The 21,900-nt window shown below is 40.6% G+C and overlaps 1 protein-coding gene across 1 annotated transcript; it reads right to left on the bottom strand.

The window, feature by feature from the left end:
• Positions 1-10,378: 10,378 nt before the first annotated feature.
• LOC133913097 (uncharacterized) lies at positions 10,379-19,296 on the bottom strand. The gene is made up of 19 exons (XM_062356148.1): positions 17,624-19,296; positions 16,682-16,786; positions 16,513-16,578; positions 16,207-16,371; positions 15,869-15,943; positions 15,637-15,788; positions 15,163-15,298; positions 15,002-15,071; positions 14,795-14,922; positions 14,638-14,694; positions 13,741-13,926; positions 13,387-13,479; positions 13,102-13,187; positions 12,932-12,998; positions 12,733-12,799; positions 12,511-12,647; positions 12,107-12,198; positions 11,889-11,955; positions 10,379-10,798 (listed from the first exon to the last, which is right to left on the bottom strand). The coding sequence occupies exons 1-19, from the start codon at positions 19,040-19,042 to the stop codon at positions 10,634-10,636; spliced, it is 3,333 nt and encodes a 1,110-aa protein (XP_062212132.1). The 5' UTR covers positions 19,043-19,296; the 3' UTR covers positions 10,379-10,633.
• Between the last annotated feature and the right edge of the window lie 2,604 nt (positions 19,297-21,900).

Genomic DNA, 21,900 nt, shown 5'->3' with positions numbered 1-21,900 from the left:
GCCACCAAGGAAAGACTTCAAGCCGGATGAGCCACCAAGCCATCAAGATAAACTCTTACCACTAGCCTATCTTCTGATAACTAACCATCGTGATCACTTGAGAGCTTGAGCCACCAAGGCAAGGGACTTCGCGCCCCCATATACGTGTCTTGCCGCCGCTCCACACCAAGTCAGAGGGTCAACAAGCTTGAGCAACTCCAGCTCAAGTTGTTGGCAAGTCACCAAGACTCCAAGGTGCCATCGTACCACTTGGTAGAAGCTAGGATTACTCCTTGATCCACTCTCTAGACAGCAATCACCTAGCAATACTCTCTCTATGCCTATAAGCACTCATCTCTCACTAATCTTGTGTTTATTGCCTTAGATAATCACTTTAAACACTTTGGTGGCTTGGATGTCTTCTTAAGTATGCATGAGCTTCCTCTAGACTTCAGCAGCATGCTACATCTTCAAATGACTGAGTGGAGTGGTATTTATAACTTCAAACCCACCAACTAGCCGGTTTTCCAACGGCTCAGAAAATCTGTTAACACCGGATGATCCGGTGAGAACAGTAGTACTAACACCAGATCATCCGATGAGTACATCTTCATAAACTAGCCGTTAGAACTCCACTCAATACCTCACTGAACACCGGATTATCTTGTGATGACTCACTGAACACCGAACAAATGCACCGAATTATCCTATGTGCACATGTTCATTTTGGAGCTCTTTGGAAATAATAGTCCGGTGTATTCATTTTGTGAACACCGGATCATTCGGCGAGGCAAAAGACTCCGCTTCAAACTTTCTGTGAACACTAGACTGTTTTTCATTATTCTCACCGGATTATCCAGTGTAGCACTGGACTAATTTTGATGTGAGCACCAGATTATCTGGTCAGGCAAATTTCAGCAGAACAACGTTATGTATTTTGGGCATAACTTTTTTGCTTCGAACTCCGATTTTGATGATCTTAGGCTCTATGAAAAGCTTATGAAGAGTTATATAAGATTATATAGAAATCCATCCAATTTAATCATATCAAAATTTATGAAACAAATCCAATTCATTTCTCCCTTTGTTCCAGCTTTGGTGACTTCTCTTTTGTTTCATCCATGAGACCTACTAAAGCATATACTTGACAAACATGTTAGTCTCATTAACTATGTTATCATTAATCACCAAAATCACACACATGCCTTAAAGGTGTTTCACTACAATCTTCGTAAGGGCATGTTCGGTACACCTTCGGAGCACTAGACCATCCGGTGTGCTATCTTTTCTGAGCATCGGATCACCGGTGAGTACAATCTTATTTGAACTCGTCCAATTTAATTCTTTTTGAGTTTAGCTTCGGTGGCTTCTTTATTTATAGCATTCATAAGACCTACTAAAGCATATATTTGACAAGTATGTTAGTTTCGTTGACTATATTGTCATTAATCACCAAAATCACATATATACCCTAAAAGGGTTATGTTCGCTACAATCTCCTCATTTTTGATGATTGATGACAACACAACCAAAGCAAGTGGCAAAACATAGATGATAACAAATATGAAGTGCACAAATAATGAATGACACCAATTTATGAAGTGCACACGACCTTACCATTTTGCTTGGATGCATGGTAATAATAACCAATGGTACCAATTGTGAGGAAACTAATGATATAATTTGAAAGTGCACCAAAGATACCAACTGAAGATGGATCAGTTATAAAGGAAAGATCTCATCTTTGTCATACCTTGTTCTTACATTCACTTTGCCCTCTTTTGTTGTAACTTTTATGGAGACAATTCTACATTTTCTCTATCACCACTATCTCTTTTGATTGACTCAAAAAAGAACTCTTTGTTTTACGTGCTTCTTATCTTGATATCACTTGTATTCCTTTCATATGCACTTCTTGCATCATGCTTATCTCTTTGTCAACAATCTTGCATCATGTGGCTTAAACTTTCTTTGGTCATTAAAATTCTCTCCATTTGTCAACAATCTCAAAAAGGCTACAAATACATGTTGAATTCAAGGAAAAATATTAGAGCATACGGGAGAGAGCTTCATAAACCATGATCCAATAAGATGATACCACTTGTAGAAATCCAATTGAAAGGAATGAAAGTAACTATAGGATAAATTATACCAATCGTAGGTATGCATGCCAACTATAGGAATGCAATTGAGATGAGCTACATGGATACTATTTGAAATGAAGCACATGGATTATAATTTATGAAACTTACATAAAATGATCTAAACTCCGTCTATATATGTGCATACATATGATGAGAGTGAAATATATGCACAACTAGACAATAATGATAAGATAGAAAGCTTAAGTCATATTATGCATGAAGGTACCTTAAAAGATCGAATGAGTTGATAATAATACTAATTGGCGAATACGTATAGCATATCTCCGAGGACTTATAGATTTCTCCTTAAGAATACAAAAGATATTAATTGCAACACATATTAGTCTCAAAATCACAACCCATATATATGCTCCCTCTATATATGTGCATACAAATGTCAAATACTTGTGAGAGATATGCAATTGTCATTGATAACAATGAGAAATTTATCCTATAGATTGGACTTATGGCACATAAAGTATACCACTTGAAGAAATGTGCTATGTATAAAACCTACAACTAATAAATCGTGTAGGTTTCTCATGAGTTAGAGAGAAAAACAAGCAACCTACTATATAAGCAATCTACATTAGGCATTGCAAAGAAATGATATATACACATGCAATCCTAGATAAGGCAATGATACTAGATGCAAAATAAGAAACATGAACAAAAATCTAGCTATCATTATCTCTTTTACCTTTAGATGTGGGATTTAGGTATATGACGATTAATGTCTTCATCAATACTCTCAATTTTGTTCATTTGACTTCTTGCTTGAACATTCACTTCATTTTATGTTCTAAGTCTTCAAATCCCTCCAGCCAGCTCGTGGACTTCAAGTCTTCTTTGAAACCCAAACTGATTGGAGCTCATTCATATTGGTGATGACTTTCTTTGGTACCTAAATGAGTTGGTTTCACCTCCAATCTTTTCTCTCAACCATGTGTGCAACCACTTTACCATTATCATTTTTCTTGAGCTTGTAGTGGCTACTCTTGGTTTTGATCTTGTAGTTGGGCTTGATGTAGATGTCGGAGGTTTTGTTTAAGAAGTTCATCATCTTCTTCTTTTCCTTAGTCTCCTTCTTGACTTGTTTGTATTGGAAGGACTTGTGGTCTTCTTGATGTCATTTGAATCATGTCACGGTGAACCTCTCCACAAACTTGTTCACCATGTTATCACGGTTATATTGTGGAGGTTGTACATGATTCTTGCACTTCAATCTTGCTAAGTCTTTCTTGAGTTTATCCACTTTTTGCTTAAGCTCATCATTCTCTTGTGCAATGAGATCATTATATGATTCTATAACAAAATTTAACACATGTCTCATTGCAAAGGTGTGAGCTAGATAGATCAATCAAATCATCACAAGAAATGAAAGCATCTATCTTAGGATTAAAATCAAAGAGAGAGGTAGATTGCTTCAAATGGACCTTAGGTTGAGATTCAATGCCCTCTAGTTTTATCTTAAGCTCTTCATACTCTTTGTTTAGGAATTCGAGTTTGCTCAACAATTATTTATAATTGGAAACGAAAGAAGCATGTATATCATTAAGGACATTGAATTTCTTAAGTTTTTTAGCTTGCTTCTTTATACCATTTGTTGCTCATTGACTAACTCAAGAAGTTTTTCTTGAGAGTGTGAATCCTCATCGGATTCATCATCACTTACATTGATTTTCATACATTTGGTTATAAGGTACTTGTGTGATGACGACTTCCGTGATGATGACCTTAAGAAAGATCTTCTTTTGGAGGAGTGGATGGTGAATGTCTCATCACTTGAGCTTCTTCATCTCTACTCACCCATCTTCCTATACATGCAAATGCTTTGCTTCTTCTCATTATCTCCCTCTTGTTCTTGGTCTTCTTCTACTTCTTGATATGATCAATTGTGTTGACCAAATTTTTTATGGAGATTGGATGATCAATAGTAGCATTGATACTTTTGAGGTCCTTCTACAATCTTGAGATGAGCTTGGCGATCTAGGGATCTATTTCTTCATCACTTGAGGTGTTTTGCTCATCTTCTTTATCGCTCTCTTCATCTTCATCACTGTCATCTTCGCTTGAGCTTGGCTCTTGCTCTTATCTTCTCATATTCTCTTTCATGTATGGGCAATGATCTTTCTTATTTATGAAGGCAAAGTTCTTGACATCGGATAAGGATGAGCCTTCAACCTTCATGCTCATGGTCATTTCATGAGTGGTGATAGCTTGGAGTCATCTTACTAATAATATTTTTATTGTAGATGATGGAGACTATCGACTTGTACTTTACGTGTAGATCTTCTGTCTTCAACAATTCTTTGGAGAAATGCTCTGGTGTGTAATCCTCTTTGAGCACTGGACTGTCAGGTGTGTACAAATCTTCTGTACTAAAATATTCATCCCGGAAAATACTCTGGTGTGAACAACTTATTGAGCATCGGACCATCCGGTGTAGTCATTATTTTCTCCTCTGAGCTAAAAAATACTCTGATGTGTATAACCTTCAGAGCACCGAACCATCCGATGTGTTATCTTTTCTGAGCACCAAACCATCCGGTGAGTGCAATCTTATCCGAACTTATTCAATTCAATCTTTCTTGAGTTCAGCTCCAGTGGCTTCTTCATGTATAGCATCTATGAGATCTACTAAAGTATATACTTGATAAATATGTTAGTCTCATTGACTATGTTACCATTAATCACTAAAATCACATACATACCTAAAAGGGCCATGTTCGCTACACCGGGTGAAGGAGTGGGTGAAGATGCTAGTAAAGAAGCCGACAAGGAACAGTTGGATGACGGTGAAGGCCTTAAGGAAAGCAACATCAATAGGAAGGATACAAATGAATTGAAACAAAGTGCGCCTCCTAATACTGATAGCCCCAAGAAGCATAGGAAGAACCCTATGGTTAAGATAATGAAAGGTATTTTGGAAAATATGTAGTCTTCTAGTACAGTATCTAACAAGGTGCTGCAAGGTTCGATGAGGTCAGAATCCATTAAAGAAGTGAAGAGCATTCTATGGCTAGTAAGCTTTTTGTTAAAGCTAAAAATCGTGATATGTTTCTCACTTTAAACACCAAAGAAGGGATATTCAATTGGTTCAAGAGGTGGTGCGAGGAAATAAGAAGTAGTTATTTGAACCATCTATATGTATTATTGTTATTTGAACCAACTATCTATATGTATAGCTATTATTTGAACCATCTTTATGTATTACTATTATTTGAACCATCTATAAATAATATTGGTTTCTCCTCATCTATTGTTTGTAGATGAGTTCAAGTGGTAGTGATGATGATGCAATATTTCAGATTGCAATTATTCAACAACATCATATTGAACAATATGGAGCGATATCATGTGCTTTGGGTATGTACTATGGTGACAAGTTCTTAAACAAGAGGAAGAGGAGAGAATCTATTCTTTCAGATATTGATTGGGTAATGAACACCTTGAACAATCTGAGGGAGTGCTGTAACATGTTTAGGATGATTAGACCATTGTTTGATAGGCTATATGACTTGTTGGTGTCAAATTATGGTTTGAAGTCAACTAGAGTTGTGAGTTCTATTGAATCTTTAGACATGTTTTTATGGACTATTAGGGCACCACAATCATGTAGCCAAGTTAAAAACCGGTTCGAGAGGTCAACTAAAACTATTAGTAGGAAATTCCTTCAAGTATTGGATAGTATCAACCTCCTTGCTGTAGATATTATCAAACTAAAAGATCCAGAGTTCAAGACCGTACATCCTAGACTTGAAGATCCCCTTTTCTTGCCACATTTCAACAATTGCATAGGTGCAATATATGGCACATATATACCTGTTGTTGTACCTTCCTCTAGGGTTGTTGCACTTGTGGAACGCTATGGATATTCAACGCAGAATGTGTTGGTCTATGTGACTTTGATATGAGATTTACCTTTGTTGTTGCTGGATGGCTAGGCTCGGTACATGAAATGAAGGTGTTCAATGATGCTTTACACAAATATTGCGACGAGTTTCCACATCCCTCACAAGGTATATTTGCATATTATCTACTCTCGTTTCACTAATGTGTTCTCATAAATATTTATCATATTACATGTTCTTTTTTAGGAAAATATTATCTCATTGACTTTGGTTATCCTAATCGAGTGAGGTATCTAGCTCCATTCAAATGAGTGAAGTACCATTTATCAAAATTTCGACAAGGCATGTATCCTAGTGGTAAGAAGAAAATAGTTAACTATTTGCATTCATCTTTTCACAATGTGATTGAACAATCATTTAGAGTTTTGAAGATAAAGTGAAGAATATTATTGGACTTGCCAAGTTATCATGTGGTTAAGCAAATAAAAAATAATTATTGCATGCATAGCTCTTCACAACTTCATTCGAGAAAGCGTTTTAATAGATAAAGACTTTAAGAGGTGTGATCAAGACGTAAACTATATCCCAAGTGAGGTTCAATCATCTTCATCTCAAAGAGGTGGTGGTAATAGATTAGGAGACGAAAATAGAGACATAAATATATTTTATGATAATCTTGCTAACTTTTTATTTTCTATGAAAAAAGTAGATTATTACTATTCTTGATGTCTAGATATATTCTAGGGACAAAACTACAATCATATTCAGATAATACGAATCGTGGGAAACACTACTGGGAAGTCTTACGTTACTGACTATTTGCATCGAAAAGAATGACCAAACAGCTAAGCTGAACATTTCAGTTTTGTTCGATCATTCTTGTGGAAAACGAGCCAGGCTTTGATGCAAGCAAATTGAACAAAATGATGGGGATATATTTTCTAAATTGAATGTGGGATTCTCTGCTTGGAAACCGTGTTATGGATGTTCTTGTATGTCTGGAAGTGACACCATCTTTGTTCATGTGTCGCACTATGCCCAGATTCACGTGATATTCACAGCTGTCCATGTTTCTGGGCATCACGTTTTTCAGAGGAATCATTGAAGATTTTGTGTCACTATCCTGGGTAACGAGGTACCTCGTCTAGTAGTAGATGGAAAACATATATACTGAAATTAGGTTTTGTTAGCAAAAATAGATCAGTCTAAGGATAATGGTTGATGATCGCTATTAAAGCTCCCTCCAGAGCATTCGGCCTTCGAACTCTCAACAGGAGGCCTCGCCCTCAGAAGCTACGGACCCCTTCGGGCCACCCCCAGTGCCCATGTGGCCTTCCGAAGCGTAAAGATGCAGCCAGCCTTTGGAGATAATATCAGAGAAGAAAAGAACACCCCCCTACACCGGTCATCCTTTGCATGCAAAGAAGTGACTGGCATTAAATACCTAGGTTAGTGGACGCTGCCTTGACATCCCAGTACAATGGAGGTTATCTTGACACCCCTGACAGTGCGGCGCCAAACTGTAATTAGCGACCAACTCATCCCTTAGGGTGCATGCACCATAATAGTTATCATGGTAGATATGTATCCTCTGTACAAGGTAAAAAGTAGTTATCCGAGATAAGGACCAGTAATTTGCTCAGATCCTAGATATTTATACATCGTGATAACTTGCACACTAAGTTACGTATCACCCTATAAATAGGAATAGTAATCATCTGGAAGGGGAGGTCACAAGGAGAACGCTCAAGGCAACACATAGTACACAAAGGTGCCCAAGTGTTAAACCACGTTGTGATACTCCCCCAGACCGATCCATTTTTCTACTATCAATACATTTATGGTGTTCCTTCATCTCAAACTTCATCTCCAAGCTTGAGTCTCCTTCTTAGAAGAAACTCTCGTCGTACTAGCTGGGGCAAGATGAACTCTTGCTACAACAGTGGTGTCGTCCGTGGGGACACGAACACAAAAGTGTTAAAGAGAGGTAGAGATCAAAAAAACAAAAAAACCACCAACGCGCTAGCCGCCATATCCACCATTGCAACCATATGTGTGGTTATCTCAGCCATGCACACCACGTGTACCCTCCAGTCCTGCTGCCATATGGGACGACGTTCTTCCGACCTTGACCGACCTAGAACCTTGGGTCGGTAAGGAAACTCCAGACGGCACGGAGGCCTTCTGACCTTTGCATGGTGAAGACCTCGCTGTAGCAGGAGAGGTCGCGGCCAGGTAGGCCGCTTTCCAGTGGGTCTGGGCGGTCGAACCCAGGAATGTTCCCGTCTGGATTTAATGCCAAGGTGTCTCTTTCGACAGCACCTGGGATGCCCCGTGCGAGCTAATATCTTCAGAGAATCTGTCTACTCGGTGTTCTCCTCGGGCCCCTCCGACAAAAAAGGATTTCGAGGAGGCGCAAGACCCCGAAGTGTGCAGACCCCGCCAGTGCCCCTGACGCAGCCCTCATGACGCCAGCCGCGCGTAGGGAACCCCAAGTCATCTGGAAGGGGAGGTCACAAGGAGAACGCTCAAAGCAACATGCAGTACACAAAAGGTGCCCAAGTGTTAAACCACGTTGTGATACTCCTCCAGACCGATCTATTTTTCTACTATCAATACGTTTGTGGTGTTCCTTCCTCTCAAACTTTATCTCCAAATTTAAGTCTCCTCCTTAAAAGAAACTCTCATCGTACTTACTGAGGAAAGGTGAACTCTTGCTCCAACAGATTGATGTCTTAACTATATTCTAAATCTCAATTCAATAGTTGGGAGTATTATAGGCATAACACATAAAAAATAATCATCCAAGATATTCAGAATCTAGGGTTGCTAAACATCATTCAGCTTTTTATAATTTAACTTTTCACAATTTAGTTTTTTAAAATCCACAGGTTAGAATCGGATTTTCAAAATCATAATAAAAAATAAACAAGCCCTTAATCAATTAAATTGTTCACATAGATGTAACAATTTATTTCTATAGGTTCACATCATGTTTTTTTTATTAACTTCATACACACGTGGAACAATCAACAACTACAACCAACGATTTACACTGTGAGTATTCTCAACAACATTATAGTTTATATTAAACAATTTGTCATCTGGCTTTGTACTTTTTTAACAATTACAATAATATATAATATACTTACAGGATAGACACAAACTAAAAAAGTTCTTGATTGATCTGTTAAAATACAAAGAGAGTGACTATAAAGACAACATCCCTGAAATCGTATAAGAATTTGTTAAATAGATCAGATACTGCATGGTCCGAAACAAGATATTAGTTATGATATTATTTTTACTTATAACTATTCTATCGTTTATTTCTCTCCTTTACATATTCTAAAGCCATCTAAGCATATTTTAGCTTATAAAAATGCATAAGTATATCAATTATTTAACTTCAGTTATATGTAATGTTAATAGATGATCATTAACTTCTACACTATAATTTACTTAAATAGTATAATAAACGACTGTAAACTTTTACACCATAATTTGTTTAAAATTTTAATTATAGATACAATATTACTGATTTCATATGCAGACAGCATACTATCATCATAATATTATTAATTATACGTGAACACTTACTAGTAAACTTATGATAGAAGTCCCAAAACAAACTAAATGTGCCCAAAATATCGAAATAACCAAGGAATAAAAAAAAAAAAAGGAGCTACATGAACGGATATTTGACACGTTACGAAACTACTCTAGTGTTCTGAACCAACTGCATATGCTGCAGTTAATAAGATATTGAGAAGGACTAGGGAATCAAAGATGATACAAATAGTTGTGGATGCGAAGATTTGAAGTAAACCAACAGGCTTAACGTTATCTCAACGCGTGACAAATTTCATTTCGATCCAGACTTCCACAATCCCAACCGCACAAAAGCATCTCAAGATTTTCCGTGGTGTGAGAAACCAAGATAAAAAATAGCTTCGTTTGCAATTTCCGCTACTCCACACAAATTAACCTCTGGCTCCACCCTTGCCCACTGGGACTAGGTCCTGCTGACAATCCGCCATGGAGCTCCCAGCTCATGGTTGATTACCAAAATATGCAAAAAAAAAAAAAAAAAAAAAAAAAGAACAAACAAGCTATCAATACTGAACATATTGCTACAGCTTGGCTCCTTGGGTGGCACTCGAGCACTTACCTCCCCCTTGCAGGGCTTTGTAGAGCAAATTATCTTCTGAACTCTGCAAAAAAATAAATAAATTAGCACCAAATAGCCACAACCTGAGCATATTTGAGTGTTATGCTTAAGGGCTCACCTCTTCTTTAGAGTCAGTAGAGCAAACTGAAACTAAGCAAATGTAACATTCTACCCAAAAAATCCAGAAAAGGCAACGAGATGGATACAAAAGTTCATGGGGAAACAGAATATGACATCAAAATCCACTATCAAAATTGTTTTGATTTACATTTCTTTCAATCCAACTAAAATCACTAGTGAGGGAAATATGTAGCTTTACAACTTCATTGGTGATGTGCAGATAACTCAGCCTCATAAACATCCATGTCGTTCCTGCAACAATATACACACCAAGTGCAACACCTTGCCCCTCGTACATAAATAGAACACAAAAAGGCAAGCTGTAAAGGCCATATGTTTTACACCACGGAGGTTACTCTGATCAGCTATGACGATAGCACAGACTGTAGAGCAAGCTGTTGCTGTGGTTGCAAAGAGGACCATGTCGAGGCTAATACCGAAGGAGGCAATGTTGTCTGAAGCTGCCTTAGCAGATTAATCATCCTGCTAGCGGTCTGTTCTGTTGCCAGATCCTTGCCCGCACATAATATCTGCATCCCATACAGAGAGAGACAAAGTTAAACAAATAAACAATGTTTAAAGCCATTCAGACCCTGTTTAGGGAGCCCAGCTTCCTCCAGAAGCTGGCTTCTCCGAGAACTTAGCAGAGGGGCTTCAGCTTCTTGGTATAAAATGGGCTTAAGGTTCTCTACAGAGCCCAAGAAGCTACAGAACATTTTGGCGGAGCTTAAGCTTTCTGTCCCTTCAAGGAGGATCTTAAGCTTTCTGTGCCTTTAAGCTGAAATTTTCTCTAGGATTTAGGCGGATGAAACTAACATACTGGTGTGGCAGCATCCACTGAAATTAAATAAAAATTGCAAATGCTATGTTTTTTGTTTTAGTTTTCACAAGATATTTAATTATCATGTGAAAAAATCAGATGAGGTAAAAAAGATTAAATGGTCAACTCACATTGTATATTTATAATTCCTATAAATTATTAAGAAAATCAGGACATCATTCGTAGATAGCCAACACACAACCTTTTCTTGAAATGGAATGAAAGAAGATTGTGTTAACATGGCAACCAACAATTTCAAATAAAAGATAACATGATGCAACCTTGGAAACGTATTCCATGGCAATCACCAAAAAAGGCAAGCTAAGCGTTGACACTGTAGATAAGGTGACATGACAGTAGATTCAGAAGTTAAGACAAGGTCACACAGAAGTACACCAAACTGATTATTGCATTTCAAGGCCAGAAGTAGGCAATCATCTAGCACCCTCATCAAGACCTATCATATACGGCTACCCTGTTCAGGGTTTAACCTTAACCCCAAGGGCCAAGGTGTACTGATTTCACCAGGTAGGTATGTATTAGTTGGTTACAGAGTCAAACTGACAGGTAAAACTCAGTCATGGGTTGGGATTAAACCCTTAGGACTTGGTACAGATTTGAACTAAACCCTAAATATTCCTAGAGCAATCCCCCTCATCTAAACAGGCCCTAAGGTGTCAAATTGCATACTTTTTAAATGTAGGTAGGAATCCTTGCATGTAGTTGCATTGCATTTTCTGTAGATCATTAGGGGCAAATCAAAACAAAAAGGGAGAATACAAAGAAACATAAAAAGGTACCTCTGCGAAAACAGAGACAATCTTTGGAAGATACTGATTGTTATGACCCAAAAGCTCCCTCTCGGACCTGTTGGTTACACAAATGAAGAAAAACTTTGAATAGAGTAAAAGGAAAACAGTTTAGACATGCTGACAAGGACTTAAATGCCCGTGTTTCTACATCATGAACTCAGAAAAAGCACATAATTCCACAGATATAAACTGTGACTATCACTTACTTCTCAAGCATTGCACACAGGTGTTCATGGACAAGCTTGGCCTCAATTAAGTCATTTTTTATTGGTAGACAACTTAACCAAGCAGGAATGACCTGTAACATAAAACAAGTGATGCACGATCATTAAGTATCGTATGGTTAAGAGTTAATGAAGCAGCAACACAACGACTAACAGGTAATACTTAATGTCATTATTTTGACTTTTGTGTTGTCATCAGACCTTTGAGGATCAATGAAGCAGGCCAGAGGCTAGAAGAACTATTTGCCTATACTGAGAGAGAGAGAGAGAGAGAGAGAGAGTAATGGCGTCTTGGTGTTGTTGAGTTCAGATGAGTATCTCAAATAAAATTCCTTATAGTGACCGCAAGGAAATAAATACATATGGTGCATGGCAGCAAAAGGTACCTGTGATGCATCAATGCTATCACGATGAAATTGACATATTTTTCCGAGAGCAGAAACAGCATTGTCGTATGCCATCGCATTGTCCAAATCCAAAGCATTAGGATGTCTTATTACATTGTATAATCTGGATAGGGCCTCTGCAGAGATAAATTAAGTCATTAACAATGTCAAAGACAAATGCAACTATAGACTAGTCTATCTCACGGTAAATACAACACATACCCCCAGTGTGAGATCTAAATGCTGAACCACCAAACTCAGCACAAATGCCAATTCCATAAACTGCAGCCTGAAAACAGCAAATTGAACATGAATACACACACTCTTTGAAAAGACCACTCTTGAGACTTGAGAGATGAAATGTTGCTGTTACCCAAACACTTTGGTACATTGGGGGGTAGAACAAATAAGATATACAAACCTGCCTGACATCTGGATTTTCACTTGCGCAGGCTTCTAACAACGAAGGAAGATATGTGCCATAATATCTAAGAATCAGATATCACAAAGACATGCAAAATAATCGCAACTCAAAATAATGTCTCTCATTCATCAAACAAAGTGATCTGCAAGGGATCATGCGACAGTTACCTAACTGCTGCTTCGCGGCAGTGCTCTGCAACATCATCAAAAATGCATATGGCGATCCTTCTTTCTTCTGCTGTTTTATCCTTGCTCTAAATTGATGATATGTTAAAGACGTATTTACAATGTTTAGTTTTCGTTATCCTATAACAATACATCTCAAATTCATGTGAAAATGATCTCCAGAGTAAAACCTATAGTTAAATCAACTTGTGATGTAGTGCTAAGTGCTCCTGACCTAAGGCTAGTAACCCAAAGCCTCAAAATCCAAAGGTTCATCATTTCACTTACCAACATAGGTGTCAAATACACGGAGAGTTCATCAAAGAACGGAAGGAAATAAGTCTTGAAGGTTTTGACAAGAGTGCCCAGACAATCACCAACCTGCGTAATAACAAAGGCAAAGTTGAATATCCAGTGAAGCTCGCAATAAGCACTGCAGCCGTTCGAAATACAAAATAGGTTCAAAGTACAACACAATCATGCACCCACCTTTCAAGTACATGTCTAAGGTAGCTAATTATGCATCTATGTGAATCTTTGAATGTCAGTGTACACACATATTTATATTGAATCAGAAACATATACATCAGATATGCTGATTTGTGCAAGAGTAAGAAACTGTCTGATATTTCAATAGCTTACTTGGTCAAAGATTTCATCCTCCTGTTCATTTTCTTCTCTGAGTAGTTCCTCTTCTTCAGAATCGAAATCTTCAGCCTTTGCCCTCTCGGTTCGTTCTATCCTCCTATTAGTGCTCGCTATTATTGCATCTTTGATTCCATCCACTATGGATCTGACTTGACCTTCCTCAAGAAGTGTTCCTGATAACTGAACGAATAAAATGGATAACAGATTATTTGAGTGGCCGACCCACAGTAGGAAATATAGTACAAAGCTAAAAAGGGAAAAGATGCCTGCAAGTTGATGACAAGCATTAACAAGTTTTCTGATAATCTTATTTATTATTTATAATAATAGTAACATAGTAGTTACACTAAAGGGTAAGGGTCAGGTATTTGTCAGAAGAGCCAACTAGTATGGTACTAGGAGCGTAAGGTTAGTCTCATAATGGAAAAGCAGTACGCTACACAGCAGTTAATACTTCATATCGCATGTTATACTAGGGTAGGATTCTATGCAGAACAGTCAACCAAGAAGTATTTGTATTATTTTTCACATCTTTTCCCCCCTTTTGGTAAGTTCATTATATCACACCAGCCAAACCAAGCAAACTCAGGACTGAGGTAACTCAATGTCAAAATTGCTGAAAACCAGCTAATAATTTGATCAACCCAGCTTAACAATCCTATTATTGCACCATTTAAACAACACCAATTCCAGGTTCACAAGGTAGCATGCCCATTCAGTATTCACACAGGCGTACACAACTTAAGTCTGGTTAGGTGGATGAGAATGTGAAAACAAGAACTAGCTGTGCTTGAAGTAAAGATACAGAGGCTTCTCAGTTCTCAAGAAAACAAGGATCTTTTACTCAGTGCAACATCAAATAAAGTATCATCAGAGTAGAATATTACAAACCTGTATGGACTCATTCAATGACTCCAGTATGCTTGCGCAAATTTGTGGCTCAGGTTCCTGTGCACAACCCAAGTAACATTCTTAAGCCAGATAATCTTGACCAACATAACAAGTATCAAGGAAAAGCAAGAAGTTTTTATTAGCATGCTGCACTTACTTTATGCATGGCCTCTACAAGAGCTGGAACTATGTAATCAGACAGTTGCTTAAGATAAGATTTATCTCGGCCTTGAGCTTGACCCTTTTCTATAGCCAACGTTGCTGAACGTAGAAGCTCGGGCATAGCTGAGAAGATCGTATAATGTATAACTTTTGAAATCAAGCTAAATGGAAGAAAAATGCATTAAAAGTGACAATCACATACCCAAGACAGCTGCCTTCCTAACTTCTTCATGAAAATAGAACTTGAGGAGAGGTACGAGTGTAGTTGCAACCTGTACAAATCCAAATTCAGTTATAGCTCTTCGTGAAAATAGAGCATGACGGATGAGAGAAAGAGGGAGGGGGTTGAAATGGTAATAAGACCTGATCAATCCATGGGGAAAATCCTTCCTTGAGCTCATCAGCATAGCAACACAGCATATTACATGCTGTAGCTTTCTCTTCCAGTAGACTAGTCCGGATGCCTATCCTCTTATCACCCAGTGTAATAGTCTCGACACTGCATTAGTTCAAGCGGTAAGTAGAACCCACCATTTTATAGAGCTGAGAGTTCACATTCTGTTACAGTCAGATAGATAAGAACCTAAGATCCAGGAAACCTCCTATAGAAGGCAGTTGAGATTAATAGTCTACCCTTAGTTTGCTGATCAAATGGGTGTTGTGACCAAAGGATGTGTATTCAATGCAGAACAACAAACAATCATTGATATCATGCCAAAAACACATCAGCTTAACTGTTTCCATCATATGGATGTGACCAACAGATTAAATTTATCCGGAAAAACAATACATGATAAAAGTGCCTCAAAAAGATGGAGGAAAAAACTAAAAACATACCCCTCATCATCAGATTCACCATTTTCATCTGTCCCAGCAGAAGTGACACTCACATCTGGTTTAAGCTGAGCAGACTGGAGCAGAGGGGGCATAACAACACTCATGTATGGTAAGAAATCCTGACCAAGGCATTTACACAGTCTTGCCCATGCCTACAGAGGCAATTAGATTAAACAAATGAGAAGCAACCTTAATGCCATAAAATGAGAATAGGTTTCAAGTTCTAACATACTTGCAGCATGTAACTTGTTATAGGGTCATCAGCCTCCATCTGAGATCCTTGCAGTGTCATCAGAACTTCCATCACCTAACACAAAAAATGTATTGAACAATCAAAAGATCGACTAATGAGCTTGGCAGGCTACATTCAATGAAACCATCACAGCACAAATAGAATCAGAACAGATTGCAATTCGACTTTTTTTCAATATAGAAGCAAAAAAAAATAGCGTACTTTAAGAACAAATGATGTTAATTTGAAATCTTCTACAGAAGGAAATATATTGAAATCTTCTACAGAAGGAAAGAGTTATGCGCTACAGATCATAAGAGCAATCAGCCAACTATAACCTGCTTAGCATCGTCCTTAAACTTTTGTTTCCCAACCGCCATACCAACTAAACTGATGCATTCCATGGATTTGGCACGCAACATTCTGTTGGATTTATCAGTTGCATTCATGAGAATGGCCTTGAGGTATGGCATGACTGCATCATAATATTTTTGGAAATGTTCCTGAATCGACAAAATGGCAAAATTTGTTAGAAAGAATTTTGGACAGAAATTTTTTTTCCACAACAGGAGATCCCAAATTACATTACCGTGGCAACGAAATTACAGTGTTGGACAGAAAATTGAACCGTATTTCACATTTACCTGAGAAGAATCCGCAGCCGATGCTAAAGCAGTTAAAGCAGCCTCTTGCACCATTTGGTTTCCAGTCTGCATGGTAAGCAGACAAGTTTCCAAAAAATAGAATAGAAGTTATGCTTATGCCTCATGTCCTATATATAGTTAAGATACAAAGACTGGATGCTAGATTTACCTGAAGCAACAGTAGAAGCTTCCCAACTATTCCATCCAAGTATGGTGTCAAAATATCAGGTCTACAGTTTTCACTGAAGTTTAGAATCGCGGAAGCGGCGTGTGCCTGAACTCATCAGAAAACAAAATAAGGATTAGAGAATGCCTTGTTGGTCAGCTGACGAGGAGCAGTTATGGAAAATCAATTACAACAATACAAAGGCATGTGGAATGAGAATCAGATGTATACAGAAGCAATTCAAGAAGCACCTAAAATGTGTCTTCCACCTATAACTGCCTCGATATCAGTCAGGCAGATGCAAACATCTCCAAATATGAGTAAAATATGCATGTTGTGCACAACACAAACATTCCGCAAGCAATATGCATAAATCTCATAGCAACGAACTGCAATTCCTGAAGGCTCAGAAAATCAATCAAAGAACAAAATGGCCAAAAGGTACCAACTGTTGGGTTGTTGGCTCTGTAAACAAACCAAGAAGAGTTCACACAATTTATGTTTTGGCCTAAAACATCATGTCCTGTCCAAAGATAGACTCAAAAAGAAAATCCTAAGTATGACCAACCTCAAGGCATCCACATAGCACAAGCAAACTAGTTAAAGAGTAGTGTTATAATTAATACGCTAACTATAACAGTGATATCCAGACCAATCTCTAGTACACATTACCATATCCAAAGCCAATCATTAGACACCATGCGCCCACTTACACGGTGCACTGAATCGGTAAACTTGACCAACTACACATCTGTGGACAATAATCCCGTCCACATTGGGGAAGAAATATATATCAACTAATTGAACCATAGGCTAATATTCGAGACCCATGGGTAACAGGATCGTCACTGTTTTCAGAAACTAACATAGAGAAAAAGGATATTAAAAGGGGTAGTGCATGAGCAGATGAGATTAATAAGTTGCAAGTGCTCAACAATCACTTACCTGTACGCGTGGGTTCTGGGAATCATCCATTGCTGAAGCCAATGCAGGTAGCACGACATGGTGCAACTGATTCTGCAACTCAGGTCCCAGGTCCGTTGAAAGCTGCCCTACTGCATTTATTGCCGCCCACCTCACCCGAGGATGAGGATCCTGAAACGAATTTAGCACCATCCCAACCACCTGCTCCAGATTCTTAATCATCACCTTAGCAGAGCCCTCTGCAATCTGCGCAATCGTCACCAATGCCGCATGCCGTCTCTTCCACTCTTCAGAAGCGAAAAACGACGGAAGCAACTCAGCTGCCACAGGCAAAATCGTGTTCCCACCAACAGCAATTGCCAGCCGGTCAAGACACTCCTGCGCGAAGACATAGCTTCCAGTCTCCCCAGCGTCTTCCTCCTCTGACACTGCGGCATGCCACGCCGGTTCATCCTGGACATCGAGCAGCATAGTCATGAGCACTGCAAAGAGCCGCCCAACGTACCGCGGCAGCTTCCGCATCATCCCGGGCGCGCGGTCCCGTGCCTCCGCGAGTGTAACAACAAATTCAACGGCAAGGTGGCGGGTGCCGTCCTCTAGTCCGGGGGCCTCGGCGATCTGCAGCATGGAGGCGACCACGTCTGGCAGCTGGCGGCGCAGGAACCGGGGCTCTGCGCCGGCGAGCTCGATCATCATCTCCAGGGCCTCCTGCGCTGAGCCCTCGTTCCCGCAGTTGAGCGACTCGGCGAGGGCGCGCATCATGGCCGGGAGGAGGTCCTGGAACTGGTCGCGGTCGGCGGCAGAGGGGAGGGATTGGATGAGTCTGATGGCGGCGTTGAGCCCCGCGACGCGGACGTCGGCGGACGAGGGGTGGGAAAGCGCGGAGAGGAGGAGCCCGTGAAGGTTGGGGAAGCCAGCGGCGAGGTGGGAGGCCAGCCGGGCCAGGATGTTGAGCGCCGACTCCTGCAGCGCCGGAGGGGAGGACGGGGAGGCGATGGACTTGTACATGAAGGTGAGGAGGTCGGGCCACGCGTTAGCGGGCAGGAGGAAGGAGGCGAGCTCAGCGACGGCGTCGGAGAGCTTCTTCGAGATGGACCTGGGGAGCGCGGGCGCAGAGGCGGCGGAGAGGAGCAGCGCGCGGAGCGAGGACTGCGAGGCTGGGGACAGCGCGGGGTAGCAGAAGGACTGGGACGACGGGGCGATGAGGCGGCGCAGCAGCACGGCGGCGATGGGCGCGGAGGGGTGCGCCGGGGAGAGCAGCAGGTGCGCGAGGCTGAGCGCGAGCGCGTCCGGGTGGGACCCGCGGAGGAAGTGGAACTGCCGCTCCGCCCGCGACCGCGCCTCGTTGGCAGGGGAGGTCAGGTCCGCGAGCAGCGCCGTCAGCGCCGCCGGGTCCGCGCCCAGCACCGCCGCCGCGTCCGCCTCCGCCCGCGGATCCATGGGTTCCTCTCGGCGCAGGAGGGGGTGTCGGGCGGGCGCACGGGATTTTTTGGTTTTCGGGGTGGTTTCGCAGGGGAATTTTGGGAGGGCGGTAGTTAGCGGCGCGGTGAGGCGCGGCGAGGGCGGGCGGGGAGAGAGAGAGAGAGAGCGGAGGAGAGAAGGTGGGCAATGGAGTCGAGACGGGCGGGCCGCGGACACTGGAGGGTGGTGCCCGTGCCGTGCTGGTAGACGGGGCCCAGGGCCTAAGGGCTACGGAAGGGGATCTGGTCCATGAGGAGTGGGCCCGGGATGGTTATCGAAGTCAGAGCAGCTCACGCCACAACGCACCTTGCTGATTATGCCATCATCTTCCGGTTTAGTGACTTCAGTATTTTGTTGCTTTCTTCTTCTTCTTTTTAATGAAGTATCGAGTAATTTATACGATATTTTATGATCCTGTAGAGAGTTTTTTATAAATCGACTTCTTCGATAATGAGATTAAGCGCAGTCTTAGAATAGGAATCGGATTGACAGTATTCTATGTTTAGATACATTTGATTGTTTGTAGCAAAGACTTTCCCCATAGAAGAGCTTCCGAAAAATGTAGGGTCAACCAAATCTCGATCGTACCTTTGTTTGGGTACTCCTAAATGTAGTAGCATGTGAGTATTAATGCCAATTGTGATAATCTAATTCGGTGCAGTTAGAGATTTTAGCTTCTCATTGATGGGTAATCTTATTTCACAAGCCTTTAGACTAAGGGCATCTACAACTATATACAAGTACTAGCAATAAGAATTGTCCATACCATTTATAAATTGTGCAATAGTCAAGTTATTCAATGGATCAGCTATAACATACCTTTTAAATTCAATATGAGTTTACATGAATAGGAAAATAAATTTTACATGCGTTTTAGAGTGCACTATAGATTGATTATTAGTGAGTAGCTAGTTTCTATCTCTTTTCTCTCCTCCACACAGGCCAAAATGTGATATGGAGTCTCTTTTAGCTAGCTGGCATGTATATACCATTGGAGACGCCCTAAGATAAACATCAACCTCAGTCCTCCTAATTATCTGGCAACCCCAACATATATAATCATAGCTTTTGTTTAGCTTCCAAAGCTGGGTGAAGCTTATTTAATGTAAAAATACACATGAACTTCGAGACATGACACAACAAAAAGACTGCTTTAAACTTAAGGAAACAAGATGTTGAACACCTAATAAATTCAGTTTTGAACTAAAGTAATGGAACTTTGAGCATACAAACTTAACTTTGAAGTTTGAACTAGAAAATTCAAATTTAATCGCCGCTCGTTGTCGCGCACGAAGGAACACTCAAGCGAGACGACATCTGTTTCTCTTTGCGGACGAGTCGAGACAACCTTCTGCGTCCGATGCTAAGAGGAGTGGTGAAAGTGTTTCCTTTATTACTTGCTTTTATTTTAGTCTAGTATTCCCTGTGTTTCAGATGTGTTTCAAAATACATAGTGCATTAGGATTAAAAAGTATCAAAACTTCATAGATTTTGACCAACAATTATTCAAATTATGCGCATATTTAATGTACAAAATATGTAGCAATAAATTCATATTTCTTATATATTTTAATAAAATATTAGTTTTATAGTAATCGATAATATGTTATAAGAGAAATTAATTATCAAAGTAAAGACCTTGTTAAATCATAATACGTTCTGTAGAAAGAAATTGATGGGTAGCAAATAGATGATACAGACACGGCACCCCTAGATTTGGCAAGCTAGGGACGTCGCTCAAGAACGAGAAGGTGAGACAACTGCCGGCCCGGCTGCCGTCTGGCCTGCCTGACCGATGATGGATCGGTCACTAGTCCCCATCCCTCCCTAGAGCAGCGATACTCGATGGTTTTCTGGCAGATGGGGCACGCGTAGGGCGCATCATGGCCGTATTGGCACCAGTGCTATCTGCTGTGAACAGGCTAACAGCTAGGGGCGTGGCGGCTACCAACCTCATCATGCGCAGTTCAAGCTTCGACAGGAAGAGCAAGGCCCGGCGATGAACAGCCCGGCGCGAGCGGTCCCCGGGCCGTCCGGCGGCGGGCGAAGGAGGAAGGACGGCGACGCGTGCGCGTCTCGGTGGCGCTGGCAGGCACAGGCACCTACCCGGGCTCCGCTGATCACTGCTGCGAGAGCACACGCAAAAGGCAAGGGCAGGGTAGCTGTAGCCGGGGCATGGCGTAGGCACCCCGGATCGAGCCCGGAACGGCCTGAAACCGAAGCGGCCGTGCAGCATGCACGATACCTGGTCGGTCCAGTCTTTGCTTCATTTACTCGCGCATGTCAGCTGCTTGATGAAATGCGGTGCAAGGACGTATCCACACCGGTAACCGGCTGTCACTTCCTTTAAGGACGTGAGACCTATTTGGTTTTGACCCACATCTGCCCTACTAGATACTAACCGAGCTATTCTCTTTTACTATCGATATAGTATTTAATAAGTATGTTTGATTATTACTTTTGATAACTATATCTTGATAATAGTTGATAAAAATGAGATGATGTTAAAGTATTATTTTTATATGTCAAATATTAATAATTTTGTGTATATTAGTGATAAAAATTTTAAAATTTAACTGTATGTATTTTAAGATAATATCTATTTCAAATCGGAAGTAATAATTTTTTTTTTTTGAGAAACGAGTCACTCGTGATTTCATCCAAACTTGGAATGGAAATGAACTGGACGCGCGGACACGGGACGTGAGTGAACCAATTGTCGACGTCCATTCAAACGACTACGCGGAGGCGAGTCAACGTCATTTTTTTTTTGGTGGGGCGACCGTCGGCTTCGATCCGGTCGTGCTGGTCACCGCACATGCACCGTGCGAGACCAT

The sequence above is a fragment of the Phragmites australis genome, chromosome 3, assembly GCF_958298935.1.
Source record: "Phragmites australis chromosome 3, lpPhrAust1.1, whole genome shotgun sequence".
Lineage (NCBI taxonomy): Eukaryota > Viridiplantae > Streptophyta > Magnoliopsida > Poales > Poaceae > Phragmites > Phragmites australis.
This window is presented reverse-complemented; position numbering and strand designations above follow the sequence as displayed.

Coding starts and splice junctions, on each gene's coding strand:
- LOC133913097 (XM_062356148.1), bottom strand. CDS start 19,042: ATGGATCCGCGGGCGGAGGCGGACGCGGCGGCGGTGCTGGGCGCGGAC. Junction 15,072..15,162: donor TTTCCCCATGGATTGATCAG/GTCTTATTACCA, acceptor GGATTTGTACAG/GTTGCAACTACACTCGTACC. Junction 13,480..13,740: donor AGGATGAAATCTTTGACCAA/GTAAGCTATTGA, acceptor GTTATTACGCAG/GTTGGTGATTGTCTGGGCAC.